Source organism: Lutjanus erythropterus, chromosome 18 (genome assembly GCF_056507025.1).
Source record: "Lutjanus erythropterus isolate fLutEry1 chromosome 18, fLutEry1.hap2, whole genome shotgun sequence".
Classification (NCBI taxonomy): Eukaryota; Metazoa; Chordata; class Actinopteri; order Lutjaniformes; family Lutjanidae; genus Lutjanus; species Lutjanus erythropterus.
In genome coordinates this window covers 617810-637674 of record NC_139334.1, presented here as the reverse complement: position 1 = coordinate 637674, position 19865 = coordinate 617810, and the positions used below count along the sequence as shown (strand labels likewise).

Here is a 19865-nt window from a genome sequence, read left to right as displayed (position 1 = left end):
TTGCTGTGGCTAATTTTCCTATGGAATTCAACTGGAAAATGACGCAGGAAAATAGACTTCCTTAAGTGATTCTTCACAAACTTCAGCCATGAAGGGTACAGGGACAACTAAGACATTTGGTTGCGTCATCTATAATACCGGAAAAGCGGTTCATTAGCAGTCAAAGTTATTCCACATTACACCTATAGATCCACTGCAGATTCAACTGAGTTTACATTCTGAAGCCTGAGGTGACTGCGTCTCAAAGATCTCCTTGAAATATGAAACCGTAGATTGAAGTGTTGTACAGTATTTGAGATGCTATAAGCAAATGAGCTGAGCAAACTCAATTATTGTGCAACGGTTTTACTAATGGATCATCTGGTCCTTGAAATATCCTTCTGTGCTCACTGCTGTTCAGAGACGCAAGGAAGGTGGAGCCCTATCCCAGCATGCACAGGGCAGGGAAACAGCTTCCTCGAGATACAGGATTTGAAATTCAAATAGGGTTACAAACGATTCTTTGCATGCAGTATTGATTATTGAGCATTGGACTGAATGATCATTTTCGATGCTTACAGTTGTGGTAATACTTAATGTAACACTTCAGTGTACAGAACATCAGTCAGACTAAGATACATTAAACTGAATATTAGCTTTGGGCTGTACACTTCACTGCAAGAATACTAATTCCATCTAATCAGACAGCAGATCAGTTTTATCCGACTGTCGCGGTGCTTCTGATGTTCACTTTATCAATCAGCAACAGCTGGTGTTCATCCAGTCATCTCAGAGCCATCACTCTACACACCTCACAAACAGAAGACAGCCTGTGAACACTGCAGCAGCCTGTTTGCATGGCTTTGCCTTGATTTGTTTGACATATGACAAGCAGCTGCACAATTTGCATCTGGCCAGAGCTGCCTTGGAGAAAGAGCCTTCTTCAGTCAACTCATGTTATCTGTTATTTCTCTCAGGCACATCATGAAATGAGAGGATTTAAAAATCTTTTTAATTGTCAAAATTGATGCAACAGAAATAAACATGAAGCTCATGTTTCCATCTCCCACTAAATAGCAGTGGTAGCTACTTAAGTTTGTAATTCCAGAGCTGGTGTTGTGTTTCTTTTAATACTGGGAGTGTTCTCAAGATGGCACGACACGTAGCTCAGTATTTTCATTTTACAGCAATTCTGTTGTCAAATTCCAAATGTTAACTTTGTGTTTAATAATCCAGTTGATTGTGGTTCATATTAACCTGTGTTAGGCACATATATAGTCATAATATACTGTATATGTATTCATAATCAACCAAACATTGTTAAAGTTCTGAATTGTAAAAACAAATAAAATGTTTCTGTTTATAGGGCTGAGTGATTTGGCTCATAAATAATATATATACATTAGGTTATTCTGTGATGTACAATATATATACACATTTTCTCTAAAAAAAACACAGAAAACATATAATAATCTTGCAGAATATGATGCACTGCTGTAGTTGAAGGCAGTGTTTCTCAGCCCTGGTCTTCAGAGCTCACTGCTCTGCATGTTTGAGATGTTTCTGCTCCAACACACCTGATTCACATGATCAGCTCGTCATCAAGCCTCTGCAGACTCCTGACAACGACCTGATCATTTGAATCAGGTTTGTTGGAGGAGAGAAACATCAAGGGCAGTGGGTTTTTTCTTTAGGTCAAGACTGACCTGCGAACAAATCCATGTAAACAGAAGACCAGCGTTTTTCTCTGGATAAAATGTACAATATCATTTGTTTTTATTAGTTTACTCTACGTAGCTCATGAACTCAACTGCGCTCATTTAGATCAGTTGAAAAATAAACGTCATTGTGCTTTTTATCTAAGATAAAAAATTATTAAGAGATATCAAAGCTCACGCTGTAGATCCTCATGTCTCCAGCTTGTGTGATTCGTGTAAACAGGATACAGGTCCATTTGTCCACCGGCTCCACACCTTCTGCTCTCTCATATTTCATTATATATCAAAGGCTTTAAGTAAAAGTGAGAACTGCTTGATGTTTTTCAGGCCATCTCACTCTGCACACTGCCAGCAAAACACCTACAACAATGGAAATCTGACTCTAGACCCACCTTCCACCAGTGGCTGAGAGAGTTTGGAAATGTATTTCAAATGAAAGGTCTTCAGTACAAACTTGACATCAAGGAAAATGTTTTCCTGAAAATCTGGACAAATTGCCGTCAACCCAACAGAAGTGAACTGACTTGTATACCTTGTGCCACTTCTAGGTTTTTTGTTTGTTTTGTCCTTTTTTCTTTTTTCCTTTATTTACTAATTATTTACAATATGCAAACTATTTAATTTTCAGTTTTTTGATCGCCACTTATTTTATTTGAATTGTATTTCTTTTTGACTCCTGGTTCTTGGTCTTAAATGGACATTACCTTATCGTGTCACTTTGTGCTGCCTTTGTAATGTGCGCAATACCTGTTCTTAAAAAAATCCAATGAACAGACTTGAAAAGAAAAAAAGAGTTCTTTTTATCCAGAAAAAAACTGTTCCCTCGTTTACATGTATTTGTTCACAGGTCAGTGTTGACTTAACGAAAGCGGCTACAACGTCGACATAATACAGCAACGAGCTGAAGCACACAATGAGCCTCTATGTACATATCTACAGTTCCATGGACCAGGGTTGGGAAACACTGCTCTTAATGTTTTTTTAACCACGCTCTTACAACACTGTTAGTTACATCCACCTAACTGCAAGTTTGGAAAGTTCTTTTTTTAGCAGGCAGACTTTGAGACATCAGCCTACCAGAGAAGGACTGAACATTTGCTCTAAACTTGATGCTTTCCTTACATCCTCACAGGTATTTTTATCATGCCGGCTTTATAAACACCACAGCCATAGAGCTCCATTAGGTTCTCTCATGAGACTTTGTTCAGCTTTTTGGTTTATGGCCCACAATCAAGTAGTGCTCTCTACACCTCTCCAAAATGTCATCTCCTTCCCCTCCATCTGACCATAAACATGCCTGGCTCCTGAACATGTGGAGAACGTCTGGTGATTGTTCTAGCAGACTTTTGAGCTTTCAGCCTCATGACATTTTGAAGTGTCCATACTTAATTAAAGCAATTTATCTCCCTTGACACGACTCAAGTTATGGCACCAGTCATTATTATTTCAACAGCAATTTCTTCAGAGTATGTTGATTCAGGAATCCAACAGTTAGTGGTTGAGTTACATCTTTTTTTGTTAAATTAGTCCCCACAGTGCAGAAAGACTCTGGCATCAGCACTCCAACGACCAACAGCAGGTCAAATATTAACTTTTGTTCCGCTGACAAGATGCTGCCACCGCTTCCTTATTAGTGGAAACAGCTGAAAGTGTGCATGTGTGTCCAGATGTCGCGCTAATGGAGAGGAGGGGTTTGATTGTAACCCAAGCAACCCATAAATCAACACCCAGCATCTACGGTGCTCTGACCAATCAGAGTGAAAGCATCGAGTTGAGATGTTTTACCTTTGGGTGGTTATCAGTTACCCTAAGTTACAGCTTTACCAAACACAGACTTTTCTTGATGTTGCTGTGATTTCAAACTGGCTTCAGGAAAACTCTCTCATTTACTTTAAATACATTGTTGTCCCCGTTTCCTTTTCTCTCCTTTGGAGCAGAATGCCACAGTCAGCAGTAATGGACGCTCTCTTTGGGGAACTACTCATGAGATCTATAGACTTTGACTGTTAGTCTTTTCTGAGGCGATCCACCTCTTTTCCGAGATTGAACGTCAGTGTTGTTGTCCGTTACGGTGCCGGAGGAGGTTGATGGCGAGGTTCCAGCTGGTCCCGGTCAAACTGAGCTGGACGGTACTTTTGGCTGTGGCTCATTTCACATACCTGCTGGTCGGGGCCGTCATTTTCCAGATGCTGGAGCGAGACGCAGAGAGCAGCAACCGAAACCACTTCCAACTGGAGAAGCTGAATTTTTTGGCCAATTACACCTGCCTGGACGGGCCGGCCTTGGAGAAGTTTGTTCAGGTTTTCCTTCACTTTCTTCACGTTCTTCAAGGAATTTGTGTTTCATGAGTGCAATGGAAAGTTCTCAAAATGTAACAGTATGCACAGTTTATCATGTAAGAATAATCTTGATTTGGTCATATCAAGCTGAATTTGTTGAAATGCAAACATCCATGGCCTATAAGAAGGTAGTGATGATTGACTAAAGGCCTCTAGCTGTATACAAGTATGTACATATTTAATCAGAGTAAATATGGTGAATACGGCTCGTTAATACTGAGTGACAGAGAAATCAGAATCAATTTTATGATTAGGTTAAGTACATAGCAATAAATTGTATTACAGTAACGTGGCCTAATAAATCGATGAGTGTCCGAAATATTTACCAACATGATTAATAAGTGAATTTGTCAGTTTCCTTGTTTAAATGTCTGAATGTACAAGCAGCTGACCTTTTTTTGTTTGTAGGTGATTTTGGATGCCTGGGAAAACGGAGTGAATCCTTCAGGAAACTCAACAAACCCCAGTAACTGGGATTTCTGCAGCTCCTTCTTTTTTGCAGGCACAGTAGTCACAACTATAGGTGAGCACCTTTACATGTTCATAACTAATTTGAACTGTCTGATTTAATGAGATGGTGACAAATCATTATCTTGTTCGCAGGCTACGGAAACCTCTCCCCCAGCACTGTATCTGGTCAGGTGTTTTGTGTGTTTTACGCACTTTGTGGGATCCCACTGAACCTGGCCTTCCTCAAACAGCTGGGGAAGTGTCTGACCAGCCACCTGGGTCGACTGGAGAAGGGGATGGTCTCAGTTGTTCCTCACAAGGTACTGACGCCACAGAATTGATGACTTTTGGTGGACTGTTTGCCAGAGGTATAGACTCAGTCACATGACTTGGATTCATTAGACTCAAGTAACAAAATTGAAAACTTTGTGTGACAAATGTGACAAAATCAAAAAGACGTGCAAATCGACTTGGACTTTAAAGACACTCTAAAGCAACAATAAATGCATGTTCTGAGTTTATCACACCACAGAAACGTGTTATTAACCACCCAGCCGAATTCGGATGATCAAAGATGACCAAGTATATAAAATTAGGTCTCAAAATCTGAAACATGGACGCTCAGTATAGCAGCTTTACCGGACATGTCCTGATATGTTTGAGCCACCAGAGCCAGAGGACGGTGACAGGATGGTATTTTTTTTTCTTCTGTGTCTGGTTGTTGGAACTGAAGTGAGCTGAACTGAACTGCTGGCTTGATTTGGACTGACTGAGTACATTTGTAACTGATCCTGAGGGAGGGTGGGGAGGGGGGCGGTGTCATTCATGTGTCGGTTTATGTGTCTCTGTTCGTGGCTTATATAGTGTTGGGGGACCATGGCTCCGGCACATTTCAGGTCCATCTATAAAATCCTGAACACAGAAATTGTGAAAAATAGTCCAGTCGAACTCCACATGTCAGCGCTACATAGTTTTCAGTCTTTTCACTTGTTTTCAGCAGCTATTTTCCAACATGTATAATGTGTTTAGAAAACACAAACATTCAACACAAATGACTCACAACTTCATTTAGACTCGAGCCTTTTGACTTGGAAATAATTGATACCTCATACCAGTGTTTTCCAAGCTTAGTGTCACAACCCAAAATGGGGTATTGGGTCACTAATTGCTAAAGTACAACGTTTACCAAATGTCCTCAAATAGTCACAGGCAGCACAGAATAAGAGACAGTTCTCTGTAATGACAGTCTTTTCATGACGTTCAACACAGGGGACATGAAATATAGTTGGGGTCAAGGATTGTAACAGTCACCTCGTTAATGTCTTAAACTATAAACCAGAACCAAAATGACAGTTAGGCTGCCATGTTTTGAGCAGAACAAGTCAAACACTAGTAAGAAGTTTGCATTTTAGAACATAAAGCAGCGAACTTAACAGACAGCTCAGTTCAGGCACGATGGGAAATGAGGGCCATCACTCCAGTATTTCTTTTGATGGAAAATTTGAAAGAAAAGGTAACAGCTGCTAGCTTTTTTTTACCTTCATATCTTTAACATCCAGGTGATAACTTGCCATATTCAGTATGTAGGTTGCTCGCTCAGAGGTTGTTGTTGTTTCCTGTAGCAATGGGGATTTTGATAATGGAGATAGCAGTTGGCAGGTTACCCACAGTCCACATCTGCTGAGTCAGACTAGCAATCTGATGCTTATCTAACATTAGCTTAACAGCTAAGTAACTTAAATCAATGAGAGTTGACTTGGGACTTGTTAGTCTTGATTTGGGATTTGACTTGGGACTCATCAGTCTGAACTTGGGACTTGTTTCTGACTTACAAAACAATAATTTGGTCCAACATCTGCCACTTGCTACCAAAACATCTGAGATATGGTTTCTGGACAAACTTATGGTCATTTTAGCTTTTTCATTTTCAATTATAATCAATTTTGTCAGAAAATACACACTGGCATGAATCCAACTTATTATTAGCAAAGGTAAATCAGCCTACTTGTAAAAATCAACAACAAAAAGCATTTAATTTACACGACATTGACAAAAGACCTCCCATGAATCCTTGTGTAATCCCTCAAATCGCTGTGCAGCACCTAGTCCTAACAGCAAACTTGTTGGCTATGTATTATTGCAGCATATTGGCCAATCAGCTGTACAGACAGTCTGCGAGGCACACTGGATCGTTTTTTAACTTCCCATGCAAAGACTCTGACAAACCCTCCACCTCAGAAAACACTGACGAAAATGAGAGTGAAGTTAACATCACATTATTTTACATTAGCCATGAGCAAACAAGAGAAAAATATTCAATACAATATATGTAGTTGGGGGTCCCGCCTCTGTCTCTCTGTCAGTTAAGGGGCCCATGGCCTGAGGACACCTACTGTCGTGATCAAACCTATAAGATATGCCAAGGAAGGCAGTTGGCACTCTGCCATGTCCATGGGTCTCATCCTAATTGAGTTTTTCTGTGTTTGTTTCCCAGCAAACAGTTGAGGCTCTGGCAGTGAGCTTGTTCTTCATCTCGGGCAGCCTGCTGTTTCTGGTCGTCCCTCCTCTCCTCTTCAGTCACGTAGAAGGCTGGACGTACGGCGAGGGCTTCTATTTCGCCTTCATTACCCTCAGCACCATTGGTTTTGGGGATTATGTGGTGGGTGAGTAGAGACGGCAAACAAGCGCTAATGTGATGGAAAAGCTGCATCAGTCACCTGTTAGACACCTTCTAATGCTTTCAAAATGTTACTGTGTTCAAATTTTAAATATCTAACATATTAAACAAGTAAATACGAGTGACCTTGATCTAACAAGTTAATGTTGACTCTTACAGGGACTGACCCAGACAAGGAGTACATCTCTCTGTACCGCAGCCTGGCAGGTATATGGATCATCTTCGCCTTGGCTTGGCTTGCTCTCATCCTCAACATGGGAGGCAGAATAATGGAGCATTTGATTACTCTGACTCACCCAGGCTTTAAGAAACAAGACGAGGACGAGGACGTGTCATCCAGTAAACTAGAGGACACGTCAAAGGTCTGACCGTGGACTGTAGACGGGACTATCAACATGTACAGAAAACAGTCATTAAACTACCTACTGAATATTACATGTTGTGATAAACTGCACAGTAAGAAAACAGATGTAGCAGCTTTTTATCTATTAGCAAAAAAAACTGTTTTTGTAAGATGAAGTGTATTTATTCCTTCTTTAAATGCTTTGATTTCTAAGTATGTTTCATCTTGTCATGACGTGGTTTGATATATTTATACACCAGGCTGGACAGACATGACAGGTTTTGTTTGATTCTACCTCAGTAAATCCAGAGTCAGTACAGAAGAGAAGGGCCTGTATTTGTCTAAATTAACTGAGAAATACACTTAAGAATTCTCTGAAGAGCCAACTTGAGAATAATAACACATTTATAAAGTGATCTACTCCTATAGACACTAGAGAAAACTAGTAACCTTTGGGATCCACTTACAAGTGATCATGTGATTAATCACATGTATGCTCAAAGTAGGAGTAGCCAATTAAAAACAAGGATATAACCCACATATTCCTTATTTTGTTTTATTCATAAAAATCCTTTTTTTAAAACTGAGTGCAAAAACATTATTTACATGTTTTAAAATGTGTAATCTTTAACATTAACATGGGGAATTAAAAATAACCAAATAATCTTACATAAATGGAGAATAAATAACAGGACGTTGGAAATAAAAAGAAAACCAAACAAAGAGGAACAAATCTTTGCTGCTGGTAGACAAAGTCCATCAGAGAAAACATAAGAAGAAGAAGTATGTAGGACCACAATGAGACGTGCAGACGGTGGACCACTCAGAACCAACTGAAAAGACAGAATTTAACAGCGTTTTAGGAGAACAGAGTTTTGATAAATTACTAATTCCATTCTTGCTTCTGAAGGCCTTAACACACCAACAGCAATGCAAATAAATGGCACAAAATTGCAAATAATTCTGGGGCAGATATCAACAGACCTGGCTATTCACATCGAGCATGAAGCAATTTTGCAAATACTTTGTAAAGCTTCTAAAAAATATCGCATGACCGTGTGCTGACCTGAAGCTCACTTTGAAGTTTAAACAAAGACATTTTCAGCAAATGTTTGTGTTACGTTGTCTTTGAAATAGTTGTTTCTGTAGTTTCTTTCCTTTTATCATATAAAATCTGCCATGTTGAATGTTTTGGTTGTGACGTCATCAACAACGCACGGTCGGATGTCGGACGCGAACCCTCAGCAAAGTCAAACTGAAAAAATAAAAGCTGAAATATCACTGAGTGAAATTCCATCAAGGATGTGAAAGCTTGCTTTGACTGGATACAGGATAGTTGGTCAAGTGTGCAAAAGCCTCAAGTCTGTGACTAGAAGTAAAAGTGAGGGATGTTTATTTTTATCTTTCACTCAAGTCCAGAATTTTATAAATATGGAAAATATGAAAATATGTTTAATCATGTTTTGCCTCATGTAGGATCCTGTAATGTTTCTCCTCCTCCTCAGACAACAGGCAGAATTGTTGTTTTCCTTCTCTTGTTTATGTACTTGTTGTTGTTGTTGTTGTTGTTTGTTAGTCTGCTGCATTATTAGAATGTTAAGTCACTATCTGCATGTGTGCGCGCATGTTTAATGTGTTTGTGTGATCATGTGAGTCCACATCTGCCTTTGTGTACTGATGGTAAACTCTGGTACATTGAGCGCGGAGGGTTATCTTAAACAAACCCATTAATCAAGATGCTGATGTGAAGTGACCTGAGAGCGCCAACGACTGATCCCAGACAAGCAGCAGCGGCAATACAGGAGAAGAGCTTCTGCCTGTCACATTTTATATACCTTGTTTTCATCTTACTGTCCTTTACACTGTTTTTGTCTTCTTACATTGTTTTTATTTTATGTCTTTTAAGTTGTTTTTGTCTTGTTTTGTTGTTTTCATCATGTTGTCTTTTGTGTCATTTTTGCTTTGTCACGTTGTTTTTATCTTATGTCTTTTAAGTTGTTTTCGTCTTGTTACATTGTTTTTGACTCTTAACGACTTTGTGTCTTTTACATCGTTCTCGTCTTATATCATTTGTCATTTTTGTCATGTTATGTCTTGTTTTTTCTGTTCTTTTCGTTACATCTTTTAAACAATTTTTTTCTTTAAGATAGTTTTTCATCTTGTTAAGTCTTTTTTATATTCTTTTTTGTGTTTTCCTCTTGTTAGGTCATATTGTGTTTTTTCATCTTGTTTCATTTTCATTGCGTCTTTATCAATTTAGGTTGAAATCAATAGTTACATTGATAAGGCAGCACACGATGCAACATACAAATATTCAATAACTCCCCTCAAATGCATTAAAACTAAAGTAACAAGACAAATTTTAAAAATATAAGAAAAAGTGGGGGTAGAAAGTATAGATTTTCATGTGTAAATGTAGGAACTAGTAAAAGCTGTTAGAAAAATAAATACTCAAGTGAAGTACAGATACCTGTACAGTAACAAAGTATTTCCTCTCAGTTACTTTATTTTTCTCAGGTATGAGATCTGAGGAATCAAACGCAGAGATAAGTGAAACAGATACATAATGTGTAAACTCTTTGCTTTGTGGACTAGTGGAGTGCAGTATTAAGTTTTTTATTCTGCCCTATAGATGAGCAGTGCCTCTAGAAACCACATACAAACTACTGAACTGTAACTGGTCTTGAACTGGCTCCTGCCGTGACGAAGCAAACACCGTGAATCTGTCTAACCCTGACCTCACAGTGGACAGACACTCAAAACATGTGGCCTTCCTCACATTCATTAACTCCAACCCAACCTGTGCTGCCGTCTCTCCGTCTTCTCATCTTGTTCCACTGGATTTGCATGACAGGCCATCGGAGTGATTCAAACAGTGCAGGTGGAGGTTCATTTGCCTGCAATGTCTGGAAAGACGAGAAGCCACGAAGGTAAACCCTCACTCCTTGCTGCAGAGGTTGAGACGCTGAGCTTGTCTGGATCCCAGAGTCCTACCGGGAAGCCGAGATGGGGATAAAGGAGATGTTTAACTTGGCGCGGGTTCCCTCCATCCTCATGCTTGGGGTGGTTTACGTGACCTACGTGCTGATCGGTGGGGTGGTTTTCTGGAAGCTGGAGGGAGATCTGGGACAGAAGGACATCAGTCTGTTACTGTCAAAGAAGAAGAAGCTGCTCACGACGTACACCTGTCTGAACCAAGACGGCCTGGAGGCGGTGGCTCAGGTGAGGCACACAAACACGGCACATCAGAAGAAGCAGGTTCAGGAAATAAAATCCTCAGCCCTTCTTTTAAAACAGAAAAACAGGCCACATTATTAGAGTGTCCATGTTTTACACTCACACTGATTTTCTTTTACCAGGAAGGAAAATCACAGCTGTCGATTTTAGGACCACTGAATTTACATCTGGACCACAACCCTGCTTCTTTCACACACTAATAACAATGATGCTGTCCTCCATTTTCATAAAATGTGCATTTTATAAACATTTTTCAATACTCTTATACAACCACTGTAGCATAAAGTTGATACATTGATACATACATTCACCAAACAACAAGTGCAATAGCGGTAAAAGAAAGTGAAAAAGGCAAAACAACACAAATTTTTATCCAGTATCCCCACACACTGATTTTGCAGGTCCTCTGAATTACCATTCTCCTTACATTGACATTAAGATCAAGTTAATTCTAACGTAAGTGAGGAAGGCGGACATTTATGGCTGGTTTCATTGTTGTTTCCCTGAACACAGTAAATAAACAAGGCTGCACAGATGCCAGAAAAAAAAAATATAATTTAACTAATTTATCACATTATTTATGGAAGAGACTAAAAAGTATGTGAAGAACAATAATATTATTTATTCAATATATTAAGGTGAATATGATACAGTATAGCGCTGGTTAGCTGACTTCCTGTTTGGGCAGAGTTGTTTGACAGTGGAACGTCTAACTTTCTGCGTAGGTGTGGACCGAACGGCCAGGATGAGAAAATGCACTTTTGTGTAAAATCATTGGACATCTCCAACATACATAGTCATCTCCAGGCAATTATCTGGCAACATAATAAATCATACGTAATCAGAGTGTAACACACATCTTAACAGTTTGATTTTAAAACGATTTCTTCACATAAGAAACATCTATCTGTTTGTACTCAAATATTAAATGTCTAAAAAATCTGGAAATTTGAGTCTGGAAAAGGCATTTTGAAATGAAAAATGTGCAGAAATGTCTGAGAAGCTGCAACATTTATTTGTTGACAAATTCAAATCTACACTGTATATTTTCTGCCAGAGTGACAAGCCCACCGCTCCCTTTTCCTCCACGCAACACAGATTTTGTTGTCACTTTCTGCCACTCGCTTTCTCACCGCTGCTTAACTACAGTGACACATTGACTCCTCTGCTGCTTATTGCACTACGTTGCTGGCTCAGTTTTATCATCAGGACTAAACCCAAAATACACCCCACTTTAATGTAGAACTACTTCACTTCACTTTCTGCAGTAGAATTTACCAGAACTATTTTTCTGTCCACTAGAAAGAAAGTAGTTCCTACATGAAACTGCCTACAACAAGGTCTGTGGATTTTCTTAAGTAACCATGACATGATTTTTGGAAAGAGACACTGGTTTTGCATTCTTCAAATTTATTTTTTTGGTGCTTTGAGTGCTACTTAGTCTCATTATATTGGAGAGAACATAGACATCTCTGTCAAAAACTCTGCAACTCACACCAGAACACTCAAGATGAATAAACAGGACTACAGGCCAGGGGAAAAATAAGCATTTTTGATTTTTATTTTGGAGTGTCCCATTAAAACCCTGCCAATACCACAATACCTTTAAACTGTCCAAGCCATTATGTCAATATTCCATGGTGGCCAAAAACAGCCACTTTTACTGAGTTTTAATACATGTAAGACTCGTGTTTAGCAGGTAAATGCTTGCCATGTTTTTATCTTCACTTCCATTTAATCACTCAAGTAATCAAACACAGTAGAGTTCAACAGTAATGGCACAGGAACAATAACACAATCTGCCACTGACAGCAGTTCCAAGCAACTGAGGACCATCTGTAATCACTTCTAGGTCATAATGAAAAACCAAAAAATGTAGAAATTGTGGCCGGAAAACAGCCGGCCTGATTTGAAATGTCAATGATCGTGTCTATGTGGCAAAGAGGCAGTTTCATTCATGCAAATACCAGCTTGTCCAGCCTCTCAGCACTGCACACACTGCGCTGCCCGAGTGTCCTGCCCCGACTTGATTTACACAGCAGCCAAATCGTGCAATCTTCTCCTTTTCCTTGGAAGAGATTTTTTTTTGACATTGAAATTCATTCTGGAGAAAAGCATGTTATGTTGCACGCCAGAAAAGAAAAGGAAGAAAGATTGTTAATAATGCTGCCAGATGATGTGAGCAAGAGTCTGACAGAAACTCCTTATATTTGCAATGTGTTAAAAGTGAAATACATTCAGTCTGTTTTTTTTAAATAGAGCAACATAACTTAGATTAATAAGCATGTTTGGGATGAAGATATGTTGCATCACGACTTAGATAACAAGGCCTCAGGTCTCACACTGTTATGTATTACATTTGAAAGAATTTCCCACACTGGTGATGAAGTCAAGACTTTTATGTAACAGACCTCCTGACACAGTGCTGAGAGGAGTCTTCTCTATGTCATGTCATAACTGTACCCTGTTGACCTAAAAGGCCTCAAGTACCCAAATGAGTTTTGGGTCAATACATACAGGAGTTACATAACAGAGTCATAAAAATCTGACCCAACTTCATGGAATACAGCATCGAGCTTCAGCATTTTTGTCTTTGTTTCAGCTCATTCAAGAAGCGTCCAAGGCGGGCCTGAGTCTGAAAGGCAACTTCACTACAGACGGCTTCTGGAAATTCACCAGCTCAGCTGTGTTTTCTGCAACTGTGGTCACGACTATAGGTTAGATTTAACAGTAACACTTCATTTGAAAAACGTGTCATGAACATGACATGACACCTGTTATTAACAAGAAGGAGTCTTTGTGAATGTTCATGTCGGTTACATAATGCAAACTTGACACTGTTTGAGATTTCTTTGTTATGACAACTTGACATTATCCAAGACGACAAAACAGTCAATGTAATGTTAATGCATAAAGCTGAATAGTTTCTTTAAGTTTGACAATTAGGCCTGCTATGGCATCTTTATGGTTATACTGTTTTGGTTAATGTTAAGTTGTCATAGCAAAGACATGGCTGTCTTGTCATGAAGACGTTGTCTTGGTTAATGTCAAGTTATCATAGACATCTCAAAGGATGTCAACTTTGTAGTAAAAAATGACACCACATTTGACCACATGACACTTAATAACAGTCATAAACATTCATAAAGACTCCTTCATGTCCATGACAGGTGTCATGTCAGTCTTATGAACACCCCTTCAACTCAAGAGAGTCCTGTTAATCAATAACACAATCACAGTATCAGGTTGTTAACCAGGTCAACTACCCATATTTTTATGTTTTCTTTTTGTTGTTTGTTTGTTTTGCTTTTTTCTTTGTTTTGTTTGGGGATTTTTTGTTGTAGATTATTTTGTTAAAGTCCTTAGATCAGTGTTTCTCAGCCCTGGTCCTCAGAGACACTGTCCTGCATGTTTTAGATGTTTCTGCTCCAACACACCTGATTCAAATGATCAGGTTGTTGTCAGGTTTCTGCAGAGGCTTGTTGACGAGCTGATCATGTGAATCAGGTGTGTTGGAGCAGAGAAACATCTAAAACATGCAGGACAGTGTCCTCTGAAGACCAGGGCTGAGAAACACTGCCTTAGAGGACAGGATTTATTATGATAATTAACCCTGAATAAAGACTCATTGACCTATTATCAATAAACACTGGGACCTTCAGCATATTTGTCCCAAACATAATGAATATATTCCTCTAAATCTATGTTTAATAGAGTTTAGTCACATTTAATCTATTCTTTAATTAAGTCAGTTCATTTAGATTCGTTTAGATTTGCAGCTCTCCAGAGTGAGGCAGCTCATCTCATGTATTATTTATCAATATTAGTATTTATTTAGTGGTAGCTGAAATGAAATATGAATTAAACCAGTGATAAAGTTCTTCCCCTGCTTCCACCACAGTGAGATCAGATGCTAACAGTTACAGTTTTGCAGGTTATGGGAACATCAGTCCCAGCACCACTGCTGGGCAGATCTTCTGTGTGTTCTTCGCACTGTTTGGCATCCCGCTCAACATGGTGGTGCTCAACAGGGTGGGCAAGTACATGCTCGTGATAGAGAGGAACATCTCTGACTTCCTCGAGGGGAAGACTGGGCGAAGGGTGAGGACTAGTGTAATAATAAAGCATGTTTAAGCTCACTGCAGGATGAAAGGAAAGGAAAAAATTATTCTGCACTTCTCCCACCCACATCTCTCTGCAGAGGTGTACCCGCTTTTTTGTCCACCTGGTGTCTTACCTGTCAGGAGCGGTTCTCTTCTTTGTCGTGCCCATGATCGTGTTCCAACTGCATGAGGGCTGGACCTACTCCCAGGCCATCTACTACTGCTTCATCACACTCAGCACCATCGGCTTTGGAGACTTTGTGGCAGGTAATCATCTCCACCAGGAATAACACTGCAGGATGTGGATTGTCTGCACAGTGTGGTCCTGAGTTACTATTTACTTTTTAATTTCCCTGTATTTAAGTTGCTTTCCTCTGTTGCTTTTTGCATTTTCTTTATGGAATCCATAAGATTCAAATGACAAAAAAATATCTGGTGATCCATTGTTTTCTCTCCAGCATCTTTTGCATGACTTAAGAACAAGTGGGAAATAGAGAGAAATACATGCCAGTAATGTTATATAACTTTATAACAGAATATACGTACCTTGTGTTTAGACTCCATGGGTACATTTAAACACACCTGGAGGAAAACACAGAAGCTTTTAGTCCTATTTAGAACATGAGGTTACGGTGCACTTTAGCCTCTTGTTGCCAAAATGAGTAATACAACAAACAAACAACATCACGTGACAAAAGAAAATTACCTGCAAAAACTTTTTTTACACCGCTTTTCACTGATGGAAAAAATAAATGAGAAATATTATCCTGGAAAAACCTTTTTTTCATTTGTTCTTGGATATGAAGGACCTGTTCCAAAGTAGAACTTGTTCCAAAATTACGATTCTAAAGGGATCATTAAGAAATTGAAGTTTTGATTTTGTTTGATTCCTTAACTAATTTCAGTCAAGCCAGTTTCTCCATTTCAAGTCAAGTCAAATTTTATTTGTGTAGCCAAAAATCACTATTTGTTTGCTTCAGGTGGCTTTACAATCTGTACAGTATGCATTATCCCTTAAAGAGTAAAGAAAAACTCCCCAAAAACCCTTTTTAAAGGGAAAAAAATGGAAGAAACCTCTGGGAGAGCCATGGAGGAGGGATCTTCCTCCTAGGATGGACAGACGTGCAACAGATGTCACATGCACAGAACAGATCATCACAAGAAATACAATATTTAAGACAGAGTTTGTAACATATGGAATTGTATATGAAAAGAATATGAGTCCATGTCCATTTCAAAACAACATCCGGTTTCGCCTGTTGGACCCAATTTATACATCCGTCTCTCCCCCATGGAGACCTCAGGTGTCACCTGTTTGTTCAGATCAGACTTAGAAAAAATGGATCACCAGATTTTTTTTCACCTCAATGCTTCTGTACTTTGCCTTGTATTTATTAACTGAGTCTTTGTTTCACAGATAGTAATCCAGACAGAGATTACCCAGAGTGGTACAGCGTCCTCATGGCCTCGTGGATCTTCTTCGGCCTGGCCTGGCTGGCCCTGCTCATCAATCACTCCATCGACATCCTGGAGCGGCTCAACACCCACTTCAAACAGTGGTGGGGAGGAAAGAGGCAGGCGGGGGAGTCTGGCAGTGCAGAGGGAGACACCCCCGACACACAGGTGGAGGAGGAGGATGAGATCAAGAAGACTCCAGTAACTCAGTGACGTGCTACTGAAGATTCAGTGAGGTGAATAAGTTGTAGAATGATGTCTGTAGATCGGCAGGATGTGTGTCTGTGATTGTTGTTTGTTGGTTTTGATCCTTTTGTCCTTAACTCATTTTTGTTGAGTCAGGTTTGTTTGTTGACAGCAGGCGACACCCACATGCTGTTTGTTTGTCCGTGCCCGTTAAACTACCTGGTTAAAAAAAAAAAAAAGGTCAGTTGAGGTTAAAAGCTTGGTCAACACCTACTTCGGCCCATATATCTGTCAGGGGGTCAGTGGTCAGTCTGTCTGTTGCTCTTTGGACTGTTGGTGCGTTGCTCACCCCACTGACCACAAACCAAGTCATGTGCCAAAACAGTGTAATTTTGCAACTGCCTCGGTGACAGAATGGCCCATACAGCAGGTCATTCTGAATGATTTGATTTGATTTTCTTTTGCTTCATCAATATTATTGCTGTGTCGTGCACAAATAATATGCCGAGCTCAGACAAGTTTACAAGGCAACATTATTTAGAAAAAGAGACCAGACACTGCAGTAGCAACATCCAGCAAGAACCATCCAGACATTTTTTTAAATTTTAGAAAAAAATGAAGCCAACTGATAAGCATGAAAATTAAAGGGGACCTATTATGCTTTCTGTCATATTAGCCAAAGTTTCAAATGATCGTAAGACTCATCTCTGTAGGCAAAACGCTCAGGTTTCAGACTGCCCTAAATGCAACATTTCCGACATTCTTTTCTGCTTTCAGCGACGAGTCGATGTCAAGTCATCATGGATTTATTTATATAGTCATCCGCTCCAGATGCAGCGCGGCGAGCACAGCACACCCACTCACTCAGTCTGTCTTCATTCAAACGCTCTGCTCCAAATTATGTTCAGCTGCAGTGTGCCTCACACACACTGCCATTTCAGTTGTGAAGGAGTTACATATTTTCTGGTTTTCCCTCTGATGTCCTGCTGCTGCTCAGCTCTCTATGATTTACAGAGCAGAGTGTTTTGAGCTCCACCCTGGGCAGATTCAGCTGCACGGCTAACTGTTAGCAACTAAAGTAGCTAACCACTAACAACAAGTAAAACTTTGTCCATCAACAAACTCCAAAAATGACCTAAAGTTGCGGCAGACAAGCTGGAGGACATCAGAGGGAAAATCAGAAACTAAAATATTCCCTCTCTAAAATATGATCCAGTTTCACCAAAATCAGTGAATAAAGTTGTGTTTTGTACAGTAGTCAGTGTCTGTCACTGTCAGTGTCTGTCACTGTCAGTGTCTGTCACTGTCAGTGTCTGTCACTGCGGCTCATGAGCAGTAAATCACTTCCTCACAAGTCTGCAGACAGTGGTCTTTTAGGGAGGGGGTCCAGACAGAGGCAGAAACTAAAATATAAAGAGCTTGTTTCAGGTGAATGAAGGGGCTGCAGAAAGGGCCAGTACAATATAAATAAGGTGAATGTAAAACATGCAAAGCTACTCTAGTGGAGACCCAGAATAAAAATATTTGTTTTTCAGATGTATTTTTTGGTGCTTTGAGCACCACAAGCCATTTAGTTCAATGATATTAGAGAACAGGCAGTCATCTCCACGGTGATACCTCCAAAACTCTGCAACTCACACCAAAAAATAGAATAAATAGGATAAATAGAACTAGATGCCAGGAGAAAAATATGTATTTTTGATTTGGGGGTAAACTGTCCCTTAGTTTTTTTAAAAATAATGTGGATTTAGAGGTATATCTGTCCCAAATACTTTTTTAATCTTGCTTTGGACTGACAGCCAAAACATGCACCACACTTTATTTAATTACATGTAGCACATACATCTTTTTATATAATAAATATATATATATATATAACATTCTTCCTTAAAGAAGAAACTTTCAGTAGTATCTTTACCAGCTGATTCATGTACAAAACACTTTTATATATTGGTATGGATTGGATGCAAATAAGGGAACATCAAAATCCATACATTAAATCTAAATACACCAAATACAGGGAGAAAAATAAAAACCATTTGCAAAAATGGCAGGAAAAAATGGATCAATGTAAATGATTAGATTGTGGAAAATGTCTCAGTTTGCTTTTAATTTTTCTGTCATTAAAACTAATACTAAATATTTAAACACTTTTAGAACTTTGAATGTTTCCAGATAACATTGTACATTTTTTACTTTCACTTTTTTTCTTTTATTTTGATTTTTTACCTTTTTAATTAAAGTCATATGTAGAGAATTTGTAAAGATTCATTAGCTCATTCTTGTCACTCATCTGTGCTGACATTAGCTTTTTATCCACTAGGTGGTGCTACTATACCATCACTGTAGAACGAACCATTCAAACAGGCAAAGCAGTCAGTACATATTGTATATATTTTCCTGTATAGTGCTGTAATCATATAAACTAACCATATTGATCTCACAGTCAACATATTCCTACACTTCAGAGAAGAATATCATGTCAGTAAAAAGGATGTATAAACACATTCACAGACTTTCTGCAAAGCTTTATCTGTCACGTCATTTCTTGTTCTTTTTGCATTAAATAAATATGTACAGTTCATTATGTGGTTGTTTTTTTGCTGTGTACTTTTCTTGACAATAGCCCACGTTAGGACAGAAACGATACAGGACTCAGCCGCTCTCACAGGCACAGACGCCTCTGGAGGCTCGTATATCACAGAGCAGGTCAGGCAGCGCTGAGGAGGAGTGATGACAAAGACAGACGGCGAGCAGCAGGGACGAGAGAGTGGAAAATGAGAACATTCTGGAGGGATGGATAAGACGGGGAAAAAATGAGTTTGGTGAAAAAAAAGGGAGATATTTGAGGGAAAGTGCAAAATTCCTGAAGAAGAAGAAGAAAGCAGGGGAGGGAGGATTCTTCCTCTTTCTCTCTGTATGAATAGTGAGAGTGGAGTGAGAGTGACAGGAGTGTGACTGCTGGACAACAGGACACCACATACCTGTTTGGCCACGGTTCAATGAGGACTCAGTATGTGTGAGGGGACGGGAGCCTCTCTTCTTCTGTCTGATCGACTACTCGTTTAGTCTGCATGTTGACCACAGTGAGACACGGCTCTGATTTGGATTTTGGCCCTATCATCATCATCATCATCGTCATCATCATCATTTATCTGCCATGACTTACTGTTTTGTTCAGGGAGTCTGTGAGAACTGGTGACTGTGAAGTGTGTGAAGTGTGTGAAGTGTGCCTCCAGCTTCATCATCAGGCCTCTGCAGAAGCCTGATAACGACCTGGACCCAGTTTCCCAGAGCCTCCTCAACGCTACATGCGTCATAAATTGTACCTTAAAGTCTCCCTTAAGCTTACAGACTGTCTCCTTAGCTCAGGTATAC

At 39.5% G+C, this 19865-nt stretch overlaps 2 protein-coding genes across 2 annotated transcripts; both read left to right on the top strand.

Annotated features, from left to right (window-relative positions):
* Positions 1-2609: 2609 nt before the first annotated feature.
* Positions 2610-7728, top strand: LOC146310401 (potassium channel, subfamily K, member 16-like). Its single transcript, XM_084742508.1, has 5 exons — positions 2610-3997; positions 4445-4559; positions 4640-4806; positions 6981-7149; positions 7323-7728. The coding sequence occupies exons 1-5, from the start codon at positions 3785-3787 to the stop codon at positions 7529-7531; spliced, it is 873 nt and encodes a 290-aa protein (XP_084598634.1). The 5' UTR covers positions 2610-3784; the 3' UTR covers positions 7532-7728.
* Positions 7729-10142: 2414 nt separating this feature from the next.
* Positions 10143-16620, top strand: LOC146310400 (potassium channel subfamily K member 17-like). Its single transcript, XM_084742509.1, has 5 exons — positions 10143-10728; positions 13346-13460; positions 14678-14844; positions 14945-15113; positions 16264-16620. Exons 1-5 carry the CDS (start codon positions 10513-10515, stop codon positions 16512-16514), a joined length of 918 nt encoding a protein of 305 aa, XP_084598635.1. The 5' UTR covers positions 10143-10512; the 3' UTR covers positions 16515-16620.
* Positions 16621-19865: the final 3245 nt, after the last annotated feature.

Coding starts and splice junctions, on each gene's coding strand:
- LOC146310400 (XM_084742509.1), top strand. CDS start 10,513: ATGGGGATAAAGGAGATGTTTAACTTGGCGCGGGTTCCCTCCATCCTC. Junction 10,729..13,345: donor GCCTGGAGGCGGTGGCTCAG/GTGAGGCACACA, acceptor TCTTTGTTTCAG/CTCATTCAAGAAGCGTCCAA. Junction 13,461..14,677: donor AACTGTGGTCACGACTATAG/GTTAGATTTAAC, acceptor ACAGTTTTGCAG/GTTATGGGAACATCAGTCCC.
- LOC146310401 (XM_084742508.1), top strand. CDS start 3,785: ATGGCGAGGTTCCAGCTGGTCCCGGTCAAACTGAGCTGGACGGTACTT. Junction 4,560..4,639: donor CACAGTAGTCACAACTATAG/GTGAGCACCTTT, acceptor TCTTGTTCGCAG/GCTACGGAAACCTCTCCCCC. Junction 7,150..7,322: donor TTTTGGGGATTATGTGGTGG/GTGAGTAGAGAC, acceptor TGACTCTTACAG/GGACTGACCCAGACAAGGAG.